Here is a 13,232-nt window from a genome sequence, read left to right as displayed (position 1 = left end):
TATTGCAAATCATTTGAATATTGCAAAAAGTAGAAAAGTACCGTCCATGATGCTCTTACAAAATCGTCAGACTGGAGAATACGCTAGAAGACCAGGATCACGCATAAAAAGGTGCAGAGATCAGCGTGATGAAATGTTCTCAGTAAGCGTTTGTTATAACCTCGAGGAACTCACATTTCTGCATAAACTGTAAGAAGAATCCTGCATGAAAGTGGTTTACGTTCTCATAAGCCAGTAGCTTGCCCTAAATTAACAGCAGCTCATCGAGATATGAGGATGAGATTTATGAATGAACACAGGGACTGGACTGTTCGGCCATGAAGTGTTGTAATGTTTTCTGACGAGTCCCGTTTTTGCTTACGATCTCCAGACGGACGCGAACCTGGATGGAGATCTAGAGAACGATTTGCACCTTGCTGTGTTTCTCACCAGAACGCCTTTTGGTGGGGGAGGTGTTATGGTATGGGCGGGTATTTCTTTCAACGGGAGAACCAAATCATTTTCATCGAACGCGGAACTCTAACAGAAGACAGATACCTACGACAGTGTCAGAAAGACAATATTGTCCCCTATGCCCCTTTCGTTGGGGGTAATTTCTTATTTATGCAGGACATAGACTACCTAAATACTGTCGGAATTCCCGTTTTGGATTGGCCCACTTGTAATCCTGACATGGATCCATTAGAACATTTATGGGACATTTTAGGGAAAAAGATTTAAAAAGGCAACCATTGCCAGAAACGATTCAAGATACGAATACCGCAGAACAGATTCACAAATGATATGCCTAGGTGTATTGAAATCCTCTGCAGATGTAGGGGAGGCAATACCCGATACTAAACCTAATACTCCAGGGAAATAAGCTAGAAATAGACCATGTTCGGGACACTCAAAGATCCAAGTAGCTGACTACTTTTTTAGTTATTGTAGACCTATAGGAAGAAAACCTACCTGTTTCCTGCCTAGAGCTAGCTTCCGTTTTTTAATTATTAACAACTTTGTGCAAAAATTGCGATTTTTTCGATTTTTTGCACCCCACTCAAAAGCTAAACAGTTGGCATAAAACTACAAAATGTAATTTTTTAGAACATTGAAAAACCTTCAAAATACCGATTTTTGATAGTTAAAAAGTTAATTTGTTGCTACACAAACTGCAAAATAAGTAAAAATCCTTATTTGTTAATAACTTTTACTGAAACTACTTTAGAATTTTAGTGTTTCACCCAAAGGTAGGTATTGGGGTACTTAACAAACCCTCAAAATTTGAGACCGATCCATTAATTAGTTTAAACGTTATTATATTTGTTTATCCCAGAGACCTTTATTTTACAATAACATAAGACAGAAAATAATGAAGATAAGGCAATTCTGCGTATGTCAAATGAAAGTAGAAAAGTGATACTTTCAAAATGTACTAAAAAAAGATAAAAAATTATCTAATATAGTCAAAAATTCTAATGCCAAATTTTTGAAACTTTGTAGTTAATAAACATTTAGAACAACTTTAAAAATATTGTCCGTAGAAAAATCATTTTACATATTCGAAAAGTTGGTATTTTACACGAATTTAAAAAAATGTAGTTAAATTGGTGACTAGTCGTGGTAAGTGAAGGGGGAGCTGGGAGCCGACAAGTGCATGAGTTCAAAATCTAAAAAAGGCAACTTAAAACTACATACATACTATCATTTTCTATATCTCGGGATCTACTGAATATATTTTAATCTTTCTTTTTTTAATTTGTATGTAATTTTTCTGTACATTACAAATATGCAGTTTGTCTATTTGCAATTTGACATTTATTAATTATTAATAAACAGTCCAATTTGTTTAAACAATTTTTAAAAAAATATTTTTTTCCCAAAATACAATGTTTTAATCATACTATCATTATTAATCATAGAAAAAGTTAAGGTATACTTTATTAAATAATAATTATTAAAAAATTATTTAATAAAAATAATTTATTTATTAAAGTGTACTTTAACTTTTTTTATGACCATTATTGATGCTATGATTAAAAAAATAGATTTTTGTAAAAAAATATTTTTTCAAAATATTGTTTAAACAAATTAGACTGATTATTAATTAATAAATTTATAAAAAAATTGCATATTTGTAATGTACGTAGAAATTACATACGAATTAAAAAAAGAGATATCAAAATCCATTGAGTTGATCCGGAGATACAGAAAATTGTATTAGTTTGAAATTGCTTTTTCGGTATTTTAACTCGGTGAATTCGTAGGTTCCCCCTAGTAACCGTTTGATCTACATTTTTGAAAAATCGTAGAGGGTGCTCTGAAGATACAATGTTTGTGCAAATTAAAAAAAAAATACAAATCCCATTTTTTAAAATGGCATCAATGAAATTTCTTAATTATTATAAACAAATTAGCTGTGAATTAAAAAAACACATGGCTAACTTTGTCCCAAACGAACCCAGGCTAATTTTTTTTTATTTGAAAATTCGTGTTAAAATACTAGCTTTTCGAATATATAAAAAGATTGTTCCTATGGACAATATTTTTAAAGTTATTCTAAATGTTTATAAACTACAAAATTTCAAAAATTTGTCATTGGGATTTTTGATTATATTGATTAATTTTTTTATCTTTTTTTAATACATTTTGATACTATCAGTCTTCTACTTTCCTTTGGCATCCTCAGAATTGCCCAATGTTCATTATTTTCTGTCTTATGTTATTGCAAAATAAAGGTATCTGTGATATACAAATAGAATAACTTTTAAACTAATTAATGGATCGGTCTCAAATATTGAGGGTTTGTTAAATAGTACCAAAATACCCGATTTTGGGTGAAACCCTAAAATTCTAAGTTAAATTTAGTAAAAGTTATTAACAAATATCCATTATCATTTATTTTACAGTTTGCGAAGCAAAAAATTAACTTTTTAACTTTCAAAAATCGGCATTTTGAAGGTTTTTCAATGTTCTAAAAAATTAAATTTTGTAGTTTTATGTCAACTGTTTAGCTTTTGAATGGGGTGCAATAAACCGCGATTTTTGCACTAAATTGTCAATAATTAAAAAACGGATGCGAACTCTAGGCAAGAAATAGGTAGGTTTTCTTCCTATAGATATGTCTACAATAACTAAAAAAGTAGTCAGCTACCTGGATCTTTGAGTGTCCTGAGAAAATCCTTATTTTTCTGGTCTATAAAGAACAGCCAACTGTGGCAATTAAAATTTTATTTTTTCATTTGTTTAATTTTTCGAACAATGTTAATTTTTTGTGTTACTTATTATTTTCTTGTGGGATACTTATTTTTCCCATTATTACTTTTTTAGTAATCACCTGAGGGACTGCATACGTTCAGACAATAAGCGTCTCTTTGTAAAGACCATGATGTGCGTCTCTTTGTAAAAACCCAGAAGTCGACTTTACTAAGTAACAAGGCATTTACTCAACACACACACTACACATTACTCCCCTATTATGAAACCATCGTGACTGGCTGAATGACTGACTAATGTCTATGCCATTAAAAAAATACTTTTTTATGGTTCTAAATAAATGATTTCTATTATTACTGTTTACTACTTCCCGTTTAAACCACTTACTACCTACAGAATTAAAAAAAAAACAAACAAAATGTAAGTGTCCGGATTTTTTTGACCAGGAGTGTATTATAATTTAAACCGGATTATAAGCGTGACAGAAAGGTCAAAATAAGTACATATAGCAGCGTGTCTGCTTAAGTTGGAAACATGGGAAACTTTTTTATTATTAATTTTACGAAAAAAAGTTATTCTTCATAAAAAGTTCTGCAGGCTCTAAAACCTAAGATTCAATCATTAGATATCAAATTTTATCAATATTATACGAGGTATGTCAAAAAATATGAATTTCGTTCAAGGGTAAAGTACCTTTATTTCTCTGAATACCGAAAATTCTTATTATGAAAAGTTGTTTAGAATTAAAAACTAAGATCAAATATGCAATTATATGCTTCTAATTGAAAAAAAAAAATATTTTCCAAACTTTTCTCAAATTTATGGATACCTAACTTCAAATTTCAGACAGGTCTAAGCAAAACATGTCGCAAAAATAAGCAAAGTTTTTATGAAATAAGCAAGATTCAAGAAAAAAAACCTGTAAATAAGTGTGTGTTTTTGTGTTTTATTGGCACTGGTTTTCACAACCAAGTGGCCAGTCAATTTCAAAAAACCTCTAAATAAACATGGATATAATGATATAAATATGAATAAAGGACATTAACATTAAATTACATTTATTTTTAATTATCGTATTATTAACAATAATACTCTGGGCTAATTAGCAAAATTCATGGAAAAGTTATTTACCAGCAATTTTATTGCTGGAATCGAATTATAAGATCCTATATATTAATAATATAGGTATGCAAAGTCCGCAGATAGTGTGCTACTTTTTTTATAAACAAAATGGCGCCGAAAAATTGTATTTTTTTCAATTATTGCTCTATAACTCCAAAGATTTTAACTTTACAACAAAAACACCCAAATAAAAATTCACCGCAATTAAATTCTGCATAGAGATATGTTTTTCACGATTTGCTCCGACGAAAATTTTCCTCGGAAAATGCGTGTTTTCCTAACAAAAACTCTAATTTTCAAATAAAGTTTTAGGTAAGTAATTATTAATCAATAATTAAATAACTTAGTGACATCAAAGATTTCTTGGCCTAGATTGAAATTCCAGAAGCCTGTGAAAATTAAACGAATATTTTAGCAACAATTCAATTGTTAATTAACAATTTACGATCGCAATAATAACCAAAATAATCATGATACATTGATCAAACTTATAAAGATTATAAAGATGAGATGCTAATTTAAGATTTTATCGACAAAATATAAATTTTTCTTTTTTTTGCATAATCTTTAAATTCTGAAAAAAAAATAGTTATAATACGCTGGTCTAATTAGTAAAGTACAAAGAAAGGTTAATTTACCAGCAATTTTATTGCCGGAATCGAATTATAAGATCCTATATATTATTAATATAGGTATGCAAAGTCCGCAGATAGATACTTTTTTTATAAACAAAATGGCGCCGACAAATAGTATTTTTTTCAATTATTGCTCTATAACTCCGAAGATTTTAACTTTACACCAAAAACACCCAAATAAAAATTCACCCCAATTTAATTCTACATAGAGGCATGTTTTTCCCGATTTGCTCCGACGAAAATTTTCCTCGGAAAATGCGGGTTTTCCCAACAAAATCTCGAATTTTCAAATAAATTTTTTGGGCCAGTAATTATTTATCACTAATTATATAGCTTGGTGAAATAAAAGCTTTCTTGGTATAGATTATAAATTCAGAATCCGGTGAAAATGAAACGAATATTTTAGCAACAATTCAATTGTTAATTAACAATTTACAGTCGCAATAACAACCAAAATAATCATGAGACATTGATCAAACTTACAAAGATTATAAAGGTGTAATGCCTGTTTAATATTTTGTCGACAAAATATAATTTTTTCATTTTTTTGCATAATCTTTAAATGTTTTAAAAAAATTGTTATAAACAAATTAACATTTCTCAGAAATTGTTTATTATATTCTAATTTTAAAAAATACTTAAAATGCGCATTTCATAGGTCTTGAAAATGAATGCTTTAAAAAAATTTTCCAACCATTTGCAAAAAGGTTATGAAACAGCAAAATAAATATACGAATTCTCCGTTGTTTATAATTTGTTTTAATTGTTTCAAAGCTTAAAAGTGAGTCTATGGTACAATCTAATTACTCACAAAAAATGTCAAAAATTAGTGCAATGGTTATATTTTAATCAAAGATTAAAAATACTTTTTTTTGTAATTTTTAGCGCAAAAGTAGGCCTGATACAGAGTCGGAGCTATAATGTTCACTCGAAGCGACTGACACGCCGCATACATTATTTATTAAAAGTGTACGTCGCGCGGTCGACCGTCGCTCCGAGGGAAAATTTTAGCTACAGTACTGTATTATTCTACTTTCGCGCGTGTAAATTACAAAAAAATATATTTATAATCTTTAATTAAAATATAACCATTAATCTGATAATCGATATTTTTTTATAAATAATTAGCTTGTACTTTAAACTCACTTCTACGCTTTGAAAGAATTAAAAAAAATTATAAACACCGTAATAATCGTATGTTTACTTTGCTGTTTCATAACTTTTTTGCAAATGGTTGCAAAAAAGTTTTAAAGCATTCATTTTCAAGATATTTGAAATGCGCATTTTAGATATTTTTTAAGATTATAATATAATAAAAACTTTCTGAGAAACGTTAATTTGTTTATAACTATTTTTTTGAACATTTAAAGATTATGCAAAAAAATAAAAAAATTATATTTTGTCGACAAAATGTTAAATAGGCATCTCATCTTTATATGGTTTCAAAGTTTGATCAGTGTATCATAATTATTTTGGTTATTATTGCGACCGTAACTTATTAATTAACAATTGAATTGTTGCTAAAATATTCCTTTAATTTTCACCAGCTTCTGGAACTATAATCTAAACCAAGAAGGGTTTTAAGTCACCAAATTATTTAATTATTGGTAGATAATTACTTATCTAAAACTTTATTTGAAAATTAAAGATTTTGTTGGGAAAACCCGCATTTTTCGAGGAAAATTTTCGTCGGAGCAGATCGGGAAAAACACGCTTCTATGCAGAATTTAATCACGGTGAATTTTTATTTGGGTGTTTTTTGTTGTAAAGTTAAAATCTTCGGAGTTATAAAGCAATAATTGAAAAAAACACGATTTTCGGGCGCCATTTTGTTTATAAAAAAAGTAGCACACTATCTGAGGACTTTGCATACCTATATTATTAATATACAGGATATTATAATTTGATTCCAGCAATAAAATTGCTGGTAAATAACTTTTCCTAAAAATGGCCTATTCTCCGATAATCAGCCCAGACTATAAATAAATAATTACAAAAGTGAAATTACAAAATTTCCTTTTAAAAAGCTATGTCTTTTATCTGTAGGCATATATATTTATATGTAGAAAAAGTTCTTTCAACATCTACAGATGTGATTTTACAAGGAAAAGTATTTTACAACAGTATAATAAATTTGGCCTGTCTGCAGACAAGTATTAGTTTATTACATGGACAGGTATAAGGAGAGGTTTTCTCATTTACGCTTTGTTTACATGGGCGGTTTGCCAACGTTTGACGCCGCGGTTTACCTGAAAAACCCAACCGCCGCGGTTCAAGTTTAACATAGAAACAAATGCAACCGCTCAAAATCGTACACATGCAACCTTTCCGTCGTCAAATCGCGGCGGTTGTAAGTTTACTAGGGGAGGAATGAGACCGCCAGTCAATCGCTCTCATGTGTACGAACCGCGGCGGTTGGGTTTTTCAGGTAAACCGCGGCGTCAAACGTTGGCAAACCGCCCATGTAAACAAGCTGTTAGCTCCTAAGCCCAAGGGATTCAAATTCTTATGGTTTATTGAATTATTAGAGTTTTATAGCTCTGTATACTTCATAGAATTTTGCTTAAGACAGGAAGTAACATGAAATTTCACTACAGTTTATCATAAGAAGTAAAATAAACAAAGATAAGCAACATATCTTTAAAATAAGCATTTTTACTAAAAATCCCAATTATAAGCAAAAAAAGCAAAGTGCTTATAATCCGGACTTTAGCTATAAGATACTCTGATTAAAATTGCAATCTCATTCAGGTACCCTCTATGGAGCTACTCCAACCAGGCATGGAATTATTGACCAACTCAGACTTGACCGAAGTTACCGTCGAAGGAGACAACCGCACAAACTTGGAAACTCTCGTTCGCAAAATTGGATACGCCAATACGAGAGAATTCCCGACGCCCGGCCGAAGGAATTTGCGTCTCACCACCACAGTTACCTGCGATAACGGCAAACAAGTTAAAGTAAGATAATTATCTATAAAAGTTTATAACTTCGTTATTGACTTTCTTATAAAGGAAAATAAAAGTCTACATTTTTTTTCTTTTGCGCATTGGCGGATATAATTTTGTTTTCTTGCTTTATTTTATTTAGTTTCTTTCTAATCCACGTTGAATATAATCATCGACTTCAGAAACCAGATTCAATTCTGTTATTGTATATTATTCATATCTTTTGCTTCGAATATTAAAATATAGATTAGGCCTTTTAAATATACAGTGGGTCAATTTGAAAAGGTGCCACCCTCTACAATTTGGTCTCTAGAAAATCTAAAAATATGCAAAAACACGTCAAATTTATTTATGAGGGGGACATTTTGTAGCCTTGTTCCGGTAGGTGTGTGTGTGTTGACGGAAATAATTATATAAAATAATATTAATTAAAACGCAATTGTCAATAATATACTTATTTATTTTTGGTAAAAAAAGGTGTTTTGCTTATACATCTCGTAAGAGGGTTTGTTATTGTTTCGGCCAAGCAAGCGACCGATGCCTGCTGGGGTGTGGTAACCGACTAAGTGGCTGAAAGAAACCACAGACGCTAATATGTTTGTGTTTCTACCATCTGACCAGAAGGGCAATAAATTATGTAGATCTAGCGTTTAAAAGTTGAAACATTTCTGCAGTTTTAGGAAACGTCTTCGAATGCATGTCCAAAGTGAGTTATTGACATAAGGTCTGATAAGGTAATTAATTTATGGGGAATTCAGTTTGTTAAACTAAACACACCAAAAACATATGGTTAAGGATACATTTCGTTTCGTAAAACCGTGCCCTTCTTAGCATCTGGTTTGTATATTACATGTGAATTTATATGACCCATATTATTTCGTTTTGAGGAAAGTTATTAAAAATTAAGAAAATAAAATTAGCAAAAATAGTAATTAAAGCGTACCGCTATAGACCAGTTTTCAACTAAATTATATTAACCCTCTAGCGGGGGCGGACACAACCCCAAAATCTTTCATGGACAGCGGGGTTGAGTTATACCCGATTTTAAAGGTCGTTCAACTACCTTTTCAAAAATATCACATACATTATATTTCTTTTCAGTACTTTTGGAAAATCGTGGACTGAATACTCCAAAAATATTTTGGAGTTCTGAACTCGATACTTAAGAGGATGGGTACGTATTTTCGGCTGCAATGCTATTCAAATGGGGATTCATTTTTTTCGAATCCTGAGAAAACTAATAAGTATTTTTGAAAAATTTAAACGCAGAATGAAAGATTACGTTATTATTGAGGGCCGAAAGTCCCTGAGAACTTCTGTAATGTTTATTTTAATAAGTTGACATGGCGTCGGGAACATTTTGAGTTGTTGATTAAATAATATTGATATATAGTGTATTTGATAAATAATTGATTTAAGACGTGAACTTAATAAAAAGTTATTTATCCAATAATTATTTATTTATTTATTATTATTATTTATTTAATAAAAAGATCCAAGTATTTTGTTGTTAAAGATGTTCAAAATTGTAAGCGTTCCATAGTAAAAATATATTATTAAAAAATCACTTTAACACTTTTCCTCTTTTCTCGATTGAGTATTAGTTTTTGTTGTACATATAAATTATTACAATCACTGAATACATAGTTAGTGAAAAAATTATCACATTTATTAACTGAATTAATAATTTGCAATTATATAAATAGCAGTTATCCAAGAACATTCAAAAGCCATCTCTTTAAGCAAATACTATGGACTGTAATACATACAACTCTTGACATTTCCCACTACATTTGAGGAACCAAAAAAATAGCGCCATCTAGGCGGTCTACGGTGATAACCAGAGCAATCTAACCTTACATTTATAAAATTGCTTTATTATTGTTTTTGTATAAGTGTTTGAACTATTTTTATTTTAATTTAATTTAGCAAAATTAGCTTGTTATTCAAAAATGTATAAAATTAAATTTGAATGTTTAAGTCAAATTTTACGTTGTCACAACGTAGTTTCACCGTAAGCCGACTGTGGCGCTAGTGGCAACGTACTTCCAGATTTCTGTGGGAGTTGGATGTATTACAGTCAATAGTATTTGCTTTAAGTTAATGATGACATTTTCAAGTAGAATGACATTCTAGTAATGTTTACATCTCCATACCAGTGTGAATTTTACTATAGTCCTTTTCATGACCATTTTTCAGTGCATAACAGTTTTTCGATTTCTCTCTAACGCATTAAATTGTATGTGACAGAAAAAAAGGCACGTCGGTGATTACAGACATTTATAACATTTCTTCTAGTTATTCTAGTTGTCGATAGATGGCGCCATAATCAAAAAATAATTATTTATTAAATAAAATAATAATATTATCAATATAATCTGTACAATTTATAATACTATACAAATCAAAGAAAATACCATTTTATAAATGCAATAGACACAATTGATCTGTTTTTATTCCAAATTGAAAATAAAATGTGACAACTGTCAGATTTAACTAAAATGTCATGTTAGAATAAATGTCATAAATGTGTATTATCACGGACTTCCCTTTTTTTCTATAATTTGTGACGCACTGAAAAATGGTCATGAAAAGGAGAATACACATAATTTGCCGTGTAAAGACAGAAAAAGTAGGGATAACCGTAAAATATTTGCGAATTATGTACCCATTGCCTTAATATCTTTACGGTTTTACTTGATTTTTCCAAAAATACTCCAAATAATACTCAAAATTCTCCAATATCACTTGATTTTTCCAAGAGTACTGAAAATAAATATAATATATGCGGTATTTTTGGAAAGGTAGTTGAACGATCTTTAAAATGAGGTATCACTCAACCCCCCTTTCCATTAAAGATTTTGGGGATTGTGTCCGCCCCCGCTAGAGTTTTGATGTAATTTAGTTAAAAACTGGACTACAAAATGTCCCCTCACAAATAACTTTTTGCCGTGTTTTTGCATATTTTTAGATTTTATATAGGGATCAAATTGTGGAGGGTGGCACCTTTTCAAATTGACACACTGTATAAAGATTTATAAAGAATGAATCACAGCAAAATTTTATATCAATGGATTAATTTTGAACTTGTTCTTCGCCATAATGGTTCATATACTGTTCTATTTTTAAATCGTTTTTATTTACTTCACTTGTTCTTGGTCACTGATTAATTTTGAACTTGTTCTTCGCCATAATGGTTCATATACTGTTCTATTTTTAAATCGTTTTTATTTGCTTCACTTGTTCTTGGTCACTATGTCCGGAAAATCTTGTAATCTATTTTAAACATACTTCTACTTCTAGATTACCTAGATTTTTTTTATTTATTTTTTCTTAAAATTGTGTGTAAAACATTTTCTTTTTATATCCGTTTAAGGTCGATTACAAAATTCTTTTATGTCATAGAAATTGAAACAACAATATAGGTAGTTAATTTTATGTTGTGTCACATAAATAATACGAAGGTGGTATTATAAAAGTTCTTTTTTATAAAAGTGTAATTATTTCTTTTATAACTGAGGAAAAGATTCTTACTACTGAATTACCATTACATTAAATTATCATTACACATTACACTGATCCCTCTATAGTTATTTGTTGAGCTTTTGTCACTTTTTTTTTAATAGAGGACATGTATGATAGATTCCACTCATCTGGAATCTCCTTCCGAGCTTAAATTTTATTGAACAACACTCACATAAAGGATACGATCCTGGCGCCTTCATATTTCAGCAGTTCCATTTTATGTTCCCTGGTCCTGGTCCTTTGATGTTTTTGGCTTTCTTTAGTGCTTTTGTTATATCTTCCTCTGTAACCTCGACTTCATTCATCATTATTATTACAGGGCCTTGTGAGATATACTCGGGTATATTCTTGTCCGCTCCTTTGGTGTTAATTATTTGTATGGTATTTTTACTTCGTTTATTACTTCTGTTTTTTAATTTTTTTTTTCATGCTTCCGTTGATCTGTTATACCCTATCGTGTTGTTTATGTCTTTGCATATTCTCTCCCAGTGTTCGTTCTTCTCGCTCTTTGCTTCTTCTTCTTCTACGGCACTACAGCCCAAATTGAGCGTTGGCCTTCTTAATTTTTTGCCTCCACCCTTGCTTGTCTGTGGCTGCTCTTCTCCATACACGGACTCCTAAAAGGGCTTGTGCGTCGCTGTTTACTGTGTCTTCCCAGCGCTTTATTGGCTTTCCAACCGGTCTCTTTCCCTGCATTCTAGCATTCAGTGCTCTTTTTGGTAGCCTATCCTCTCCCATTCTTATCACATGTCCGGCCCATTGCAATCTTTGTATTCTAATGAAGTCTGACAGGGTTGCTTCCTTATAAAGTTGATAAAGTTCGTTGTTGTATCGACTTTTGAAGATTCCGTTTTCCCTCACAGGTCCTAGTATTCCCCTCAGCACTTTCCTTTCGAATGTGTCGAGTTTGTTTTTGGTTGTTTCTTTCAGGACCCAGGCTTCACTGCCATAGCATGTTGTTGGTCGAATTAAAGTTTTATAGATTCTCATCTTTGTATTTCGGTGGACACTTTTAGATCGAAATATATGGGAGAGGGCAAAATAAGCTCTGTTTGCCTGCGTTATTCTCTTCCGTATTTCTCCATCTTCTGATCCGTCGGCATATATTTCTACTCCCAGGTACGTAAACTTTCCAACCGTTTCAATGTCATCTTCATGTATAATGTTTTGTGGGACTATGTTTCTTCTCGTCTGAGTCATTATTTTTGTCTTTTTTGTGTTAATTTCCAGGCCTAGCATTGTTGTTTGTGTTTTGCTTCGTTCTTTGCTTGACTTGCTGTATTCTTATCGTTTAATTTACCGGGTGTCCACTTATTTTTTCCCCCATTTTAACTGCCTATAACTTATAAACGACTTAAGATAGAAATATGCGGTTTTCGCAGATATGTTTTATTTTAGTAAAAGTTTTGTTTGAATGGATTGAATTTTTTATATCGCTGTTAAATAAAAAATGGCGGATTTTTGAAAAAAAAACGTTGTTGACTTTTTTTATTGAAACACCCAGTATATTTTTTTGTAGATTGAAAGAACGGTCATTTACCGATCCAGCAATATCAAGTTTTTTAAAATAGGTTGTCAAATGACTGAGCAAATAATTTTTAAAATGAAAGATGCAATGTGGAGATCACATAACATAATATCAATTTGCTTAGTTATGTTATTTAGTTAGGTTATATCCACGTTGCACCTCTCATTTTAAAAATTAATTACTCAGTCATTTGACAACCGATTTTAAAAAACTTTATATCGCTGGATACGTAAATGACTGTTCTTTCAATTTACAAAAAAATATATTGGGTGTTTCAT

At 30.7% G+C, this 13,232-nt stretch overlaps 1 protein-coding gene across 3 annotated transcripts in view; it reads left to right on the top strand.

Annotated features, from left to right (window-relative positions):
• LOC126881894 (calsyntenin-1) overlaps nt 1–13,232 on the top strand; it is a 673,839-nt gene that overhangs the window by 630,487 nt on the left and 30,120 nt on the right. For all 3 annotated transcript variants that reach the window (XM_050646547.1, XM_050646545.1, XM_050646546.1), the window contains one exon: nt 7,704–7,913. In XM_050646547.1, coding sequence (XP_050502504.1) covers nt 7,704–7,913 — 210 coding nt within the window. The remainder of the gene's footprint in view (nt 1–7,703; nt 7,914–13,232) is intronic.

The sequence above is a fragment of the Diabrotica virgifera genome, chromosome 3, assembly GCF_917563875.1.
Source record: "Diabrotica virgifera virgifera chromosome 3, PGI_DIABVI_V3a".
NCBI lineage: Eukaryota > Metazoa > Arthropoda > Insecta > Coleoptera > Chrysomelidae > Diabrotica > Diabrotica virgifera.
This window is presented reverse-complemented; position numbering and strand designations above follow the sequence as displayed.